A 15,959-nucleotide genomic window follows, 5' to 3' on the forward strand; every position below is an offset into this window, starting at 1 on the left:
GAATGGGTGTTTTAGAAAAATCTCAGAGCCCCTAAAAACTTTGTTTTCTACATCATCTCCTGATCTCCAACAAGTGTGCAGTGAGACATATACCCTCACACAAAGATTTTTTATATATGATTAAAATGGTAGTAAATATTTTACCAACCTCCCCCATAAAAAAGCATAAAATCAAGGTGTGTTCTTAACACCACACAAGAGGATTTATATTATAATCCTGCTGGGTGTGGTGTTACATGCCTTTAATCCCAGCACTCTGGAGGCAGAGCTTGAGGAGAGCCTGGTCTACAGAGCTCTAGGACAGCCAGGGCTACACAGAGAAGCCCTGTCTTAACAAGAAAATAAATACAATTCTTTCAACTCAGTAGCATTTTCTTTTTCTGTTTATTTTCTAGTTGAATTTTCTAGATGCAAGAGAAATCAGAGCAGTGTGGATATTTACCAAAACTCACTGAAGCGGACCCCTGTGGCATTGTGGGACAGTTCTGCCATCCAGATCAGACAGGTCAGCCCAGTGTGTGTGGGTGGATATTGGGCTTGTGTGCCAGGGACAGCAGCCTTTGGTGGAAGCTTCAGAACCCAGATCAGTGGGCTGTTAGCGCTGACTGTGCACAGTCTTAGTTCTTCTAACCCCTTCCTTTCCCTCTACTGCCCTCTCCTCTTTTCTCCCCTCTCTCCTCCTCTCTTGTTTTCTCACTGGAGGCCAAAGCTAAGGCATCATGTATACTAGACAGGTGCTCTGCAACTGAGCTCCATCTAGCCCTTGATTTTTTTTTTTTTTAAGAAATCTTATGTGTTTGAATGTTTTACCTGCACGTATACATTTGTACCATATACATGCCCTTTGTTTGGTTAAAAATTTATTTATTTATTATATATAAGTACACTGTAGCTGTCTTCAGACACCAGAAGAGGGCATCATTACAGATGGCTGTGAGCCACCATGTGGTTGCTGGGATTTGAACTCAGGACCTCTGGAAGAACAGTCAATGCTCTTAACCATTGAGCCATCTCTCCAGCCCACACATGCCTTTTTTAAGACTTCTTTTTATAATAATTTTATTTTTTGAAATTATAATGTAATTGCATCATCTCCCCTTTCCTCCCTCCAAGCCTTCTCATGTAATCGCCACTTGCTTAACTTCATATCTCATTTTTTAAAAATGATTGTCACATAAACTCTCTTAAATATGCAGATATAACCTGCTCCACCCATCCAACTCTCAGTGCTCCTTAGTTGCCTGTACTTCCTTGTCTAAGACAAAGACTGGTTTTTATTTGTTTGTTTAGACAGGGTCTAACTATATAGCTCTGCCTAGCTCAGAATTCATTGTAATAAAGTAGGATTGGCCTTAAAACTCACAAAGGCATGCAACACCATGCCCTGCAAGATTTTCATCCATCCATCCCTCCATCCATCCGTCCATCCATCCATCTGTTCATCCGTCTGTTCATCTACCCATCCATCCCTCCATCTGTCTGTCCATCCATCCGTCTGTTCATCTACCCATCCATCCGTCCGTCCGTCCATCCATCCATCCATCCCTCCGTCCGTCCATCCATCCATCCATCCGTCTGTTCATCTACCCATCCATCCATCCCTCCATCCATCCCTCCATCCATCCGTCTGTTCATCTACCCATCCATCCATTCCTCCATCCGTCCGTCCGTCCGTCCGTCCATCCATCCATCCATCCATCCATCCATTTATTTGATTTTTGAGACAGGGTTCCTCAGTGTAATAGAACTGGCTGAACTGAACTCACTCTGTAGACCAGGCTGTCCTGAAATTCATTCTGTAGACCAGGCTGGCCTCATACTCACAGGTCTGCCTGTCTTTGCCTCCCAAGTATGGAATTAAAAGTGTGTACCATCCATGGCTGTTTTTATTTATTTATTTTTTAAGATTTATTTATTTTCTGAATGTGAGTACACTGTAGCTGTCTTCAGACATACCAGAAGAGGGCATTGGATCTCATTACAGACGGTTGTGAGCCACCATGTGGTTGCTGGGATTTGAACTCAGGACCTCTGGAAGAGCAGTCAGTGCTCTTAACCACTCAGCCATCTCTCCAGCCCCTGTTTCTATTTTTTTTTAATGTATTTTATTTGATGTGTAAGGGTGTTTGGCCTGTATATCCGTATGTGTACTGTGTGTTTGCCTGGTGTCCACAGAGGTCCGAAGATGGCATCAGATCCCCTGAATCTGAGGTTACTGGCTGTTATGAGTCTCTTGACATGTGGGCTTGGAACTGAACCTAGATCCTGCAAAAGCAGTCCATGCTCTTAACTGCTGTGCCATCTCTCCAAAGCCTACTTACTCATCTGTTGCTGGGGTAGGGACTCACTGTGTGCCTCAGTCTTGGGTTTCCTGTGTAGCCCAGGCAAGGTTTGAACTCATGATCTTTGTGAACCCCTTCTGCAGAGCTCTGGTATTTCAAGCATGTGCACTACACCCTGCTCACCTACTTCTCCTGTGTGTGTCTGGATCACAGCAGCTGCCATGTAGTGAGATACCATCTCCCCTAAGACTTCTGGCTGTCGTTTACTTGAAGTTAGAAATGTCTGGTTTTGAAATTGTGGCACCTTCCACTTGTCCCTCAACACAGGCACTACATAATTCCACCCAGGCGCTATTTCTTACTTCACCGGAGGTGTCTGCTGGAGTTTCCTGTCTGGAGCTTAGCTTTTCAGCTGGTGGTCCAATGAAGATAGCGCTGTCTTTGAGCTTCTTCCTTGGGACTGGGATGTGACACAGTGGTACAGTGCTGGCCTAGGATTCCATTCAGCATGGCAGGCGAAACACAAGTGTGTCCTCAGCCCAGATGGAGCCTGACTCTTACCCTTTGTCCCTTTTTAGATAAGGACAAAGTCTACGGTGGCCTAAGTGGATCTTCCCAAGTAGAAAGCTGTTTGTAGCAAAGTCAGGCTTTGTTTTTCTTTTAAAAAAAATTTTTTTTAAAGATTATTGTATCTATATTTTTTAAAGACGGGGATTGGGACTAGGAAGGGCTCAGTGCTTAAAAGCACTGGATGCTTTTCCAGAGGAATTGGATTAGATTCTCAGCACCATATAGTAGTTCACAACTATCTGTAACTCCAGTCCCAGGAGATCTGACACCCTCTTTTGACTTTCTTAGGTACCAGGCATGTAATGGTGCACAGATACACATGCAGGCAAAACACCAATACGGTAAATAAAATTAATTTTAAATGTTTAAAAGATTTGTCATTGGGCATGGTGAGGCAAAGGCAGGCAGATCTTTGTGAGTTCTGGGCCAGCCTGGTCTACAAAGATGACTCAGGACAGTCCAGGCCACAAAGAAATACTGCCTTAAAAACTCAAAAAGAAAAAAATATTTATCTCATGATTTTATGTATGAATGTATCTGTCGGCATCACTATGTGAACCACACATAAAGGATGTTAGGGCCCTCGGAACTGGAGTTACAGTTTTAGCTGCCTAAGCAGGTTGCTGGGAATTAGACTCCGGCACTCTGGAAGAGCAGGAAGCACTGTTAAGCATCAGTCATTCCTCCAGCCCATGGCGTCAGGCTTCCAAAGCTTTGCTGGGAGCCTCTCCTCAGCTTCTTGAACTCTGTGAAAAGAAGTTGTTCTCCCCTGGGCTGGAGAGATGGCTCAATGGTTGAGAGCACTGAATCTGCTTCCAGAGGTCCTGAGTTCAATTCCCAGCAACCACATGGTGGCTCACAACCATCTGTAATGGGATCTGATGCCCTCTTCTGGTGTGTCTGAAGACAGCTACAGTGTACTCACATACATAAAATAAATAAAACTTAAAAAAAAAGAAGTTGCTCTCCCAAGTTAGTGATGACTTCTCAGAGCAATTATTTATCTTCCTAATCCTTAGAAAAATGAAAACAAAGGGCAAGTCCTTTAAAATGTGAACTTTCAATGCACTCACTAAAACTGTTTTCAATCCTACAGGGTGTGTGGGATGATAGACTGGTTAACCGAAAACCCCTGAAGCCGGGGCTGCAGGATTTAGCTGCTCTTTGTTCTCTTGCTGGCAGCCTGGGACCGGCCACCTAGGCACACCGGGCACCATGGACTCCCCAGGGTACAATTGCTTTGTGGATAAGGACAAGATGGATGCATCCATCCAGGACCTGGGGCCAAAGGAGCTCAATTGCACAGAGCTACAGGAGCTGAAGCAGCTGGCACGGCAGGGTTACTGGGCTCAGAGCCACACCCTGCGGGGAAAAGTGTACCAGCGCCTGATCCGGGACATCCCCTGCCGCACAGTCACACCTGATGCCAGCGTGTACAGTGATATCGTGGGGAAGATTGTGGGCAAGCACAGCAGCAGTAGCCTGCCCTTGCCTGAGTTTGTAGACAACACTCAGGTGCCCACCTACTGCCTGAACACAAGGGGTGAGGGGGCTGTGCGCAAGATACTCCTGTGTATCGCCAACCAGTTCCCCGACATCTCCTTCTGCCCTGCCCTGCCTGCTGTGGTGGCCTTGCTTCTGCATTACAGCATTGACGAAGCTGAGTGCTTTGAAAAGGCCTGCCGCATCTTATCCTGCAATGACCCCAGCAAGAAGCTCATCGACCAGAGCTTCCTGGCCTTTGAGTCGTCCTGTATGACATTTGGGGACTTGGTGAACAAGTACTGCCAGGCGGCCCACAAACTGATGGTGGCTGTGTCAGAGGACGTCCTTCAGGTCTACTCTGACTGGCAGCGATGGCTCTTTGGGGAGCTGCCCCTCAACTACTTTGCCCGTGTTTTTGATGTCTTCCTTGTAGAAGGCTACAAGGTATTGTACCGAGTTGCTCTGGCCATCCTCAAGTTCTTCCACAAGGTGAGAGCAGGACAGCCCCTTGAGTCAGACAATGTAAAGCAAGACATCCGGATGTTTGTCAAGGACATTGCCAAGACAGTGTCCCCTGAGAAACTACTAGAGAAGGCCTTTGCTATCCGCCTATTTTCCCGAAAGGAGATCCAGCTCTTGCAAATGGCCAATGAGAAAGCACTGAGGCAGAAGGGTATTACTGTCAAACAGAAGAGGTAGGTGGAGCCCAGGATCGTGTGCGTGTCCGTGCTTCTGTTTGTGTGCAGGGGTGTGTGTCTGTGTGTGTGTGTGTGTGTGTGTGTGTGTATTCAAGTGTGCCTGTGCTGTGAACAGATTGCATCTATGGAGTGGGAAGCTTTAGTGGAATGTATTCTTGAGGTCTGAGCATGAGTCTGCCTCTAGCCTTCTGTCTGTCCACCTGCCCACATGTGGATACAAAGACACTAGAAAGCAGGAAGGGCTTTGCAGTTATGGCCTTATCCAGACAGGGAAGCTGGATATTACCAGGGGGCCAGAAGGTCCAGCAGTTACCAGGCTGGCCTCCTACAGGTCACATCAGAACAGCTCCTGCCCTGCCCTTCCAGCTCCAAGCTTCATGGCCTGCATTCTTCTGAATGCTGATTGTGGCCTCCCTGGAAGCAGGGTTGGGAAGAGTCGTGGTATTCGTAGGTTGCTGTAGACATGGCTGGCTGCTGGTATGGAGCTCACTTTCTCCTGGGCCCAAAGGAAGGAGTATCTGGGGATTGGTACCCACCACTAACCTCGCCTTGTCTGTTTTATTTTTCTTCTTCTCCGTGTCCGTTGCTTCCTCCTGTTTCTCAGTGTCTCACTTTCTAAAAGGTAGGTCTGAAACTGCACCTGATGCTTGCCTCCTCTGCCCTGCCTTTCTTCCAGCCAGCTCTGGCTCTGCTGCTTGGTGTCTCCCAAGGCCTGCGTGGTTCTCGTGGGCTGGCTCTGCTTGCTCCTTTAGCCTATTAACGTAGGCACTGTCTGTCTGTCCATCTTTATGCCTCATTTATGTGATCTGCTGGTGCTTGGCTGGCTCTGCAGCCTTGTCTTGCTGGAGGCTTACTTCATTTATCCTGGTCTCTTAAAGAAAGGGGCTTTTGTCTTCCATACCTGCAGGCTGGGCACTCTCCCATGCATCAGGTGGGAGGTGGGACTTCTAGGAATAATTTCACCCTATTTCCAACTACACCCAGCCTGGCTGGGTAGGTGAGATACCCTTTCCCAGTATATACCAAAGTGAAACTGTGGGGCCACAATGTAGGGGTGCAGTCAGGACTGTGTTCCCTGTGGGCTCTGACCCCTCCCCTCCTCGCTTTTCCCAGGCATTTTGTGCACTTGGCAGTCCATGCAGAGAACTTCCGTTCAGAGATCGTCAGCGTGAAGGAGATGAGAGACATTTGGTCCTGGATCCCTGAGCGCTTTGCCCTCTGCCAACCCCTCCTGCTCTTCTCATCACTGCAGCATGGGTACAGCCTAAGCAGGTGAGGGGCCCCCAACACTCTGAGAGTCACATCCTGCACTCCACTTCCAGGAAGTCATAGGGTAACTGGAAATTAGCCTTTGTACCTGGGACCCTAGTGAGGTCCTGCCTTATCCACTGAGGCCCGGGAATCAGGAGCCTCCTGTCCTGACTTTCCGTCATTTTCAGGCTATGTAGTCTTTGGAAGTCATTACCATGTGTAAAGCAACTGAGGTTCTCTGTGTAGGCATCATGAAGTCAATGTTCCCATCTTAGGAGCTCGGTTGTTAGGGGAGCAGTTACTTGGACAGTTGGCCCTGACTTCCCTGCTCTTCTCACCCACTATGTCTATCAGGAGCCTGAACCAGGTACCCCTTTGTGGGGCCCTGTCTGTGTAAACTGTCTGTGTAAACCCCTGGTATTCTAAAGGGCACACTGCCCTCCAAGCTACCTTGGTCGTGTCCAGGTAGTATTCAAGTCTCAAATGACAGTTCACAAACTCTTGACCAACCTACCCCAACCTAATGGCCCTGTCTACAACCACACAAACATTTTGGCTTGGTTGAGTTCCTTCTTCCAGCTTCTATGAATGCCTGAGTGTGACAGTGCAAGCCTCACCTCCCTCTCACGTCCCAGGCTGAGCTGCTTCCTGTTTTTCAGCACTCAGCGTCGCCTGAGGGGAATACACTGTGAATCCTCTCCTTTGTCACATCAGGGCAGTCTGGCCACTGTGGACAGAGGTGGCTGGAAAGGAGCACAGCCCTCAGGCCTCTCTACCCTAGACCTTGAGACTAATGGTGGGAGGGTGAGGGAGGGCAAGCAGGGTAGGTAGCAAGTGTGCTCTCTGCCCCCAGGTTCTATTTCCAGTGTGAAGGACATGAGCCCACCCTCCTGCTCATCAAGACCACTCAAAAGGAGGTGAGGAGCCTGGCTCACTAGGCTGTGCCAAGTCCCCAGTGTGGATATGTCCCTGCATGGAGCTTGAAAGCCACAGGGGAAGACAAAGGTGACCCAGAGGGTTCACGTCCCTGAACTCAGCCCTCTCCCACACCGTTCTTGCCCTCCATGGTGGAAGAATGCAGGGTACAACAGTCCTAAGCTGAGACTTGTTCACTCAGCACACCGGAACAGGAGGGTGCTCCCGAGGGCAGAAGGCACAGTCTCACCCAGTTCCCTCCTCAGGTGTGTGGGGCTTACCTGTCAACAGACTGGAGTGAGAGGAATAAATTCGGAGGCAAGCTGGGCTTCTTTGGGACTGGAGAATGCTTTGTTTTCAGGGTGAGTTGGACTGAATGTGAGGTCCCTCTGGCCACTCCCGCCCCCAGCTGTTCCCGTTTCCTCAGATATTCTGAGCACTTCAATATTCCTCCAAAACCGAATGCAGGCCCAGTTTCTGCAGTGGGCCAGGGTATTGTGTGACGCCGGGCTGTCACTGTGGCTGGCAGAAGTCACCAGGGCAACCCTGCACCATAGGCGAGCATTCTTTCCACTGTTCACTGTACTGAGTATCTTAAGTAGTCCGTTGTTTTCTCTGGGGTTTGCTGGTTAGACTGTGAGTACGCCAAGAGCTAGCCGGGCCTCATCTGTGTGTGCCACTGCCACAGTCCCCACTCAGGGACTCACTCACAAGAGTCATGGGACAGAGATGGGAGGCAGCTTTGGAGCATGTGAGGTGGCCCAGTGAGGTGTCACATGGCAGTGACTGTGACTGTCACCCATTCGTCCCCAGCTGCAGCCGGAGGTGCAGCGCTATGAGTGGGTAGTCATCAAGCACCCAGAGCTGACCAAGGCAACATCCTTCAAGTCCTCAGAGGCTGCAGCCAGTCCCTGCCTCATCGGCCACTCCGTCTCCTCAGACCCTGCTGATCGGCTCTCCCCTTTCCTGGCTGCCCGGCACTTCAACCTGCCCTCCAAGACTGAGTCCATGTTCATGGCTGGGGGCAGTGAATGCCTCATCATTGGTGGGCACCTACTCCCGTCACCCCAATCTGGGTCCTACCTGTACTTGGAAGGGACTTGCAGGTAGCTGAAGCCTCTGCCCAGTCCTTGATGACTGGTAGTAGTAGACATCTCAGTTAAGCAAAGGAAAAGGACCTGGGTTGTTTAGGGGTAGAGATAGGAGCCAAGGGCTAACAAGCAAGCATTAGGCAGGGAGCCAGGCCCAGGTAAACCTGGGCTTCCAGAGGAACCTCTGTAGTCTGAGGGATCTCTTTACTGAGATTGCCATTTAGCAGACGGACCCTTCAAGGACAGAAATGATGGGGTATCTAGGGAAGGGTGGTTGTTGCAACAGAAAGGCATCTGTTCACCTGCATATCCCACAGGGGGAGGAGGTGGCCAAGCACTCTACGTTGACGGGGATCTGAACCGAGGGCGCACTGGACACTGCGACACTTTCAACAATCAGCCCCTCTGCTCTGAGAACTTCCTCATCGCAGCTGTGGAGGCTTGGGGCTTCCAAGACCCTGACACCCAGTGACGGGCCTGCGCGGATGGTGACTGAGCCACACTGCGGGGTGATGGGCTCTTCAGGGAGCAGGGAGTGAGTGAGACATCACCCCCAGAAAGTGGAAAGGTTTGCTGTGCAGTGGGGACGTCATAGTTTCTCAAGCCAGGCCTGGCCCTGGCCTGGACCAGTTGCCCTCTACCTTCGACTTAAGTTAGACGCCTGAGCCCTTCTGCTTCTGAGCTAAAGGGCTGTTGAGCCCTCAGCCCTGTCTAGCAGGTGTATAAGAGACACCCTTTGCTCTCACTCAGAGCCTGGCTCTGCCAGGTATCCTGTACCCACAATTGCCAAGGCTATTATAGTTCCTTGCCCCTGAACCTCAGTCCCTTACAGGAAAAGGGCAAATGAATCTTCTTGCCAAATGTGGGCCTGTGGTGCCCCCTGCTGGTGCTTTGACCCTGTAGCTCCTCTGACCCTCCGAGGTTCCCCTGGGCTATATTTGCTGCTGCTATAGGATAGGCTTGGGGAGAGCAGGATTTGTGAGTTCTGCAGCTCCCCTGTTCTAGAAGGGATGAGGGCTGGAGAACCGTCTTTTGTCTTTGTGTTTCTGCAGAGCCTGAAGCTCTTGCTGCGCCTCACTGCGAGTCCACACCTGAAGGTGGCCTCTGGAGAGACTTTCTTTGACCAACTTAACCTGTCAGCTCCATTTCCAGAGTTCTCAGAGCTGACTAGACTCACTGAGGCCTTTGCCTCTCGTCCCTGTGGCCTCCTTGAAATTCTGTAGTCTTAGTGATTCTTGTGCTTCCTTTCTCTGTCATGATAGTGACAGGCCCACCCAGCATGGCATGCTTGTCCCAGCCCAGCTTTCTACCTCCCCCCCCCCCCCCCAGGCCCTGTGCTTCCCTGGACCTGCTCACACAGCATCTGATACACCCTTGTGACCTGATCCCTCAGCTCTCACTATGGTGACCACGGACCATATCTTCTGTGTGGTACTCCTGCTCCTATCATGGCCGTTAGGTCTCTGGGTGTCTGTGCTTCCTGAGCCCTGTACCAGCCTGGTACACAGGAGATGCCAAGAGAGTCACTGCCTCTGAGGACTATAACAAGCCCTGTTTCCCCATGAGCTCCCTCACACCCTGTGTCCTCCCTCAGCTGGTCCTGAGGGTCTAGGCACCACAGAGGAAGAGAGAAGCAGTGGCCCAACTGGCTGTGCTGGGGCCATAGAAGTCTGGATCATAAGGACGGGCGTCTAGTTCCCACATGACTGTCTGGCATGTCTGAGAGTCAGCATGTGTCAGGCCAGTGATCATCTCCACGCTGGGACTCACTTCTGCTGGGGAAGGTTCATTCTTCCCTGTTCCATCGACTCACGTTAGCTCTCAACGGGGCCACACCAGCAGCAGAAGAGGCAGGGCAGGAAGGAGCCTCATGTACCTTGGGCTACCTGGTAAATGCACCTAGAATTTTGGACTCTGGACATAGGAACAGTTCCTCCATCATGCTGGCTTCCAGGATGGGTGGCTCTATCGAGGGAAGAGGGACTGCTGTTGCTCACGTCCACAGAATGTTGTAAGCATTGACGCCCATCCCCCCTGAGCTCACTGCCCAGGCCTATACCTCCAACTTCAGTGTTCATTTAAAACCATCTCGATTTTTGGTTACTGTTGTTTCTGGCAAGATCTTACTAGGTAGCCTAACTGTCCTGAAACTCCCTATGTGGCCCAGGCTAGCCTAGAAATTGCTTTGTAGCCTAGGTTGGCTTTAAAAATCATGGTCTCCCTCAGCCTTCTAAGTGCTGGGCTTCTAGGTGTCAGGCCCAGCTCAGCACTTTGCCGCTACACTGACTCTGAGTTCTGAGCTCTAGCCAGAAGGCTCCCAGAACATTCCCAGGCTGTGCCGCCACACTGCCCACCCACGCATTACCACTGAGACTCACAAGCCTTTCAGAAGCAATGAAGTTAACTGGGAGTATGTGCGGGGCTGCAGGGTTCTGTGTGGCCCCACTGGCAGTCCCAGGGGTCTAGCCCAAGAAGACTGATGGATGCTTAGTGGTAATTACATCATAAGCAAAGTTCTTAGCTTTTTGCCCACAACATACTCAATTCTTTAAACTTAATGTCCTTTTTTCCTGACTTTTCTACCAAAAGGTGTGTATTGTTTTCTTTATACTTTTATTCTTGTCACTGTTCTTATCTGATACTAAGTGTTTTCACTTAGTATTTATTTTATTAATGTTTTCTACTATTTATTAGCTTTTGATGTTAAAGAAAAAAAAAAAACAAGCCGGAATGTGATGGTATTGTATAAGAAGTTATATTTTAGCAGCATTTAAATATTTGTTTTTAAAACAAATACTGAATCTAATTTAAGCCCATTCATTAAACTAAGTAAGTTTGTTAATATATACTATATGCCTTTGGGGGCTGAGAAAATCAGTTTTACTTTGGTTTGGATTAGTTTGTGACAGGAGTGTCAGTTTCTTGCAGCTCATGATAGCTTTGAACTAACTGTGTAGCTGAAGCTGCTCTTGAATTCATCTTCCTGCTTCCATCCTCTACACGTTTGGATTATAGGAGTGTGCTATGCCTGGTAATAATCAGCTTGTTTTTAAACTAATTTATGGTACAACACCAGGTGTTTGCATTTTAAGAATATATATATATATATGTACACACACACATATATACACATATGTATATATGTGTATGTGTGTATGTATATATGTGTATATGTATATATGTGTGTATATGTATGTATATGTATATATATGTGTGTGTGTGTGTATGTGTGTATAAATTGTTTTTGTTTTTTGTTTCTCACAACAGGATTTCTCTTTGTAGCCCTGGCTGTCCTGGAACTCATTCTATAGACAAGGCTGGCCTCTGACTCAGATGCACCTGCCTCTGCCTCCCAAGTGCTGGGATTAAAGGTATGTGCCACCACCATCCAATCTAATTTTTTAATTTTAATTATTAAACTAAAATTACTACTTAATTTTTCCTATTTTTGTAAGCTGCCTGGTTTTATTTTTCCATTTTTTTCAGAGAAGTTTGTTTTAGAGCATTCTGGATTTTAGATCTTTAAATCTTTATCCATTTCTTGTGTTCATAGAGCTTTTCTGGTCTCCTTAAATATTTTATATTTGACAACTTAGGGTCTGTACCTTTTTTTTCTTTGAGATTCTGAGGATTGAACCCAGGACCGTCTACATGCTAGGCAAGTTCTCTACCACTGAGCCAAGTCCTCAGCCCTACATTTATAGATGGAACCGATTTTCAGTTTACATCAGAATTACTGAGAGTTTTCATGGACTCTCATCTATTTGTCCACTATAAACATCAAAAAACAATTGGCCTAGTGGCAGACCTTTAATCCCAGAACTCAGAAGACAGAGGTAGGTGGATCTCAGTCAGTTTGAGGTCATCCTGTTTCTTCATGTAACAGGTTTCAGACCAGCCAGGGCTACATAATAAGACCTTGTCTATACATATAATGTATACACACACATACACACACTTATGTGGGGATGGGGTGGAAAGAAGGCTCTGAAGTTAGAGCACTGGTCTTCCAGAGGACCCAAGTTCTCAGTAATCTCTGTGATGGCTCACAACTGTCTATAGCTCTGTTCCTAGGGATCTAGGTTCTTGCTTGGCCTCTGTGGGCACTGTGCCAGTGTAGTACACAGACACAGTCAAAACACCCGTACACACAAAATAAAAACGAAGGGAAAGGTAAAACTGACATAGCTGTGGTGCAGTGCCCCTGACTGAAGCACAGGCCTTGCTTTCCACCGACAGGAATGCATGTAGTTTTACAGAGACCTGCTCCCTCGTGTCTTCACTAAATCCAGGAACTTGTGGAACTCCAACATTGGACTAGTTGTTTTGTTTTTAAGCCACCATTGAAGTTGAAGTTCTGTAGAAACTACAAAGAGAGCTAGCTTCTCCATAGGCTTATGTGGCAGAGTCATCATGTCAAGCGAGGGTGTCAAACAGGCCTTCCTCTTCTTTCCCCACAGCCTTTACATCAGGCCAGAAAGCATGTGAAGTGCAAATGGTAATTTCAGTATTAAGATTTGTACCCGGGCCTGGTGTGTTGTGTCCATAATCCCAGCTCATAGATGGTGGAGGCAGGAAGATCAAGTCATCTTTAGCTATAGAACAAGTTCAAGCTAGCTATGGCTACACAAGACCCTGTCTCAACAAACAAACAAACAAACAAATAGATGGAGCTTTTTATGACTTCCCTTACTACACCGTTCTCTGATTGTGCTGTAGGCATTAGATGCAGTATCTCATGGTTACATTGTTACAGACAAAATGATGGTTGTTTGCAGGCTTGGTCATTTTATTGATCTGCAAGGAAATGTGTGGATACTGTATCTAGGACTAAGGAAGCAGCCAGTGGGCACATGGACAGGCTAGTCTGTGACATGTCAGGAACCAACCAAACAAAGGATTTCCCTGTGGACTTCGGCACCCCCTGGTGGGCCGGCTTGTCTGCTCGGCTGTGCCTTCCACCACAGCATTGTGTATGTGCTCAGGAGCTTACATGCTCAACCAGATGGCTCAGAAAAGCACTGGCTGAGTGGTGCAGGCCTTAGTTCCAGTGCTCGAGGCAAAGGCTAGTGGATCTCTGAGTTCAAGGCCAGCCTGGTCTACAGAGTGAGTTCCAGGACAGCCAGGGCTGCACAGAGAAACCCTGTCTCTGAGGGTGGGGTGGGGGAGCATTGTCTGTTTGTCCAGGTAATCCAGGTTTGATTTCCAACATCTAAATTGTGTTTCACAACCATCTGTTACTCCAGTTCCAAGGGGACCTGACACCCTCTTCTGGGCTGTTTGAACACTGCGTGCAAGTGGTGCACAGACAAACATTCGGGCAAAACAACCTTACGCATAAAGTAGAAATAAAGGCTTTTTAAAAGTTCTTAGGCTGAAGATTAAAGGGGAAGAAGTTCCAAGCACAATTTTGCCTTTTAAAATTTTGTGATTATGGACTTTGACAAATGGCCACCAGTTAGGAGTAATGGTGCATAGCACTCAGGAGGCTGGTCTGACTCAACAGGGGGTTTCAGGCTAGCCCAGCTTGCATAGTGAGACCTTATCTTTAAAAAATAAACAGTAGGGCCGGAGAGATGGCTCAGTGGTTAAGAGCACTGACTGCTCTTCCAGAGGTCCTGAGTTCAATTCCCAGCAACCACATGGTGGCTCACAACCATCTGTAATTGGATCTGATGCCCTCTTCTGGTGTGTCTGAAGACAACTGCAGTGTACTTATATAGAATAAATAAATAAATAAATCTTAAAAGAAACAACAGGAAACCACGTGGTCCCCAACTTACCATGTGAATAGCCAACATATTCATGCTTACAAAGCACAAGTGTGGATTTGTAGCAAAATACAACTTTGTGATGTGAAAATAAACGACTTGGTGATGTTTGGTTAGTGTTAATATGTCTTCCAAATAAAATTAGTAACTGGTGAAGAGATATGTTTGTACTTCTGTGCCATGAGAATACAGGGTGGGTGGTTCCTATCACCTTTCTCGAAGGATATACTGTTCATCCCTTGAAAAGGGAACAGAGTAAGGACCAGCTGGAGCTAAAGCTTGCACCAGCCCGTCATAGCTATGGCAAGGAGACTCCACAGAGGCAGGCATATAGACTGCTGGATTTGCACTGCCCACCACAGCAACCTGCTTCCTGACCTTGCTTTCTGCCTCTTGGTCCTCACAGTTTGTCCTTTGGAGTAAGTGGAGGATTCCACTGTCAGGGATCATGCTCAGATGTCTCCAGTCATCTTGGTTCCTATGAAACAAAACTCAGTGTCAAAAGGCAAACTAACATCTCTCATCCAAGAGGAGACTATTTTACTTGGGCATTTGCATAAGTTGATTTTAACATCTTTCCTAATGTCTCATATACTTTGAACTAATAGCCCACCCAAGCAGATGAGATTATAGTCCTATGCCAACAAACCTATCAGAACATTTTTCTTTGAACTCTACACGAATGCCAACTGCCCCACCTAGTTCCTCCCTGTGAGGCTTGTGGGCTCTGTTCCTGCCCTGTATCTGCAGCTCCTCTGGGACCCTGCTTGCTTCTCCATGAAACAGTGGCAGCCACCTTCTCTAGATCTCTCCCTCAGATTGGCAACAAGGGTAAGTCTGGCCTGTGATTTGCTGCTTTGCTGTGTCTGTGTTCCAGGGCTTTCCTGCTGTGGTCCAGGTTATGTCAGGATGCTGGGAAGTCCTTGACCATTAGGCCAGCGGGGACTTGGCCCCAGGACCACACCAGCACAGCTACAGCGAGCTCTGGTTTTCTGCAGTTCTTCAAATGAATCCAGAACCACTGTTGCTGGGCTTCTGCCTGGGCTGTTTACTACTGCTCAAGCCCCTTCCTGGAAGACTGTAGCTCCTAAAACTGCTGCCTTCCTGCTGTCCACCTGACTGCCTACCCTTCAGGGCAGGAGTTCGAACACTGCAGAACAGCTGCACTGCTGGTGTGGTACAGGGTATCTCCAAGGTTTGTCCCACACTGCCAGCATTCCCTAAAACAGCTCTTTCTTCTTATTGCTCAGGACCACCCTGTGGTTGGCATCAGGACATGGACAAACACAGGGAGCACACCGTAAACTCAGGACTTGAGAGTTAGAGGCCAGAAGATCATTAGTTCAAGGCCAGTCTAGGCTACATTAAGCCTCCCACATGATTACACAAAGAAGACAACTGGATTGTATCTTTTTCCTGTTCTAAACATTTTCATCTTTTTTGTTGTTGTTGTTTCTCAAGACAGGATTTCTTTGTGTAGTCCTGGCTGTCCTGAACTCGCTCTGTGACCATGCTGACCTCAGATTCAGGGAACCAACTGTCATGGAACTAAAGGCATGCTCCATCCCACCCGGCCACCTTTTCATCTTTTCTTAAAGATTTATTTAATGTACACTGTGATCCCATTACAGATGGTTGTGAGCCACTATGTGGTTGCTGGGATTTGAACTCAGGACCTCTGGAAGAGCAGTCAGTGCTCTTAACCACTGAGCCATCTCTCCAGCCCCACCTTTTCATCTTTTAAGACTTAATTTAGGGATCAGCTATTTCTCAGCTCTCATGATGGAGCCCAGGTACTCCTTTCTGGGTACACACCCCCATAGCTAACAAACCCATTTCCATTCGTCTTGGAGATTTGTTCAGGGGCATGTACGCTCTCACAACAGGCTCCCAGCT

The 15,959-nt window shown here is 47.9% G+C and overlaps 1 protein-coding gene across 2 annotated transcripts; it reads left to right on the forward strand.

Moving 5' to 3' along the window:
* Positions 1 to 4,067: 4,067 nt before the first annotated feature.
* On the forward strand, positions 4,068 to 8,764 carry TBC1D24 (TBC1 domain family member 24; the record flags this gene model as incomplete). Of its 2 annotated transcripts, XM_080942137.1 has the most annotated exons (7): positions 4,068 to 5,032; positions 5,640 to 5,657; positions 6,149 to 6,307; positions 7,140 to 7,203; positions 7,468 to 7,563; positions 8,015 to 8,246; positions 8,610 to 8,764. In XM_080942137.1, the coding sequence occupies 7 exons, from the start codon at positions 4,068 to 4,070 to the stop codon at positions 8,762 to 8,764; spliced, it is 1,689 nt and encodes a 562-aa protein (XP_080798263.1). The 2 variants fall into 2 exon arrangements, with proteins under 2 accessions (XP_080798263.1, XP_080798262.1); XM_080942136.1 differs by lacking the exon at positions 5,640 to 5,657.
* Positions 8,765 to 15,959: the final 7,195 nt, after the last annotated feature.

Source organism: Micromys minutus (assembly GCF_963924665.1).
Source record: "Micromys minutus genome assembly, chromosome: 31".
NCBI lineage: Eukaryota > Metazoa > Chordata > Mammalia > Rodentia > Muridae > Micromys > Micromys minutus.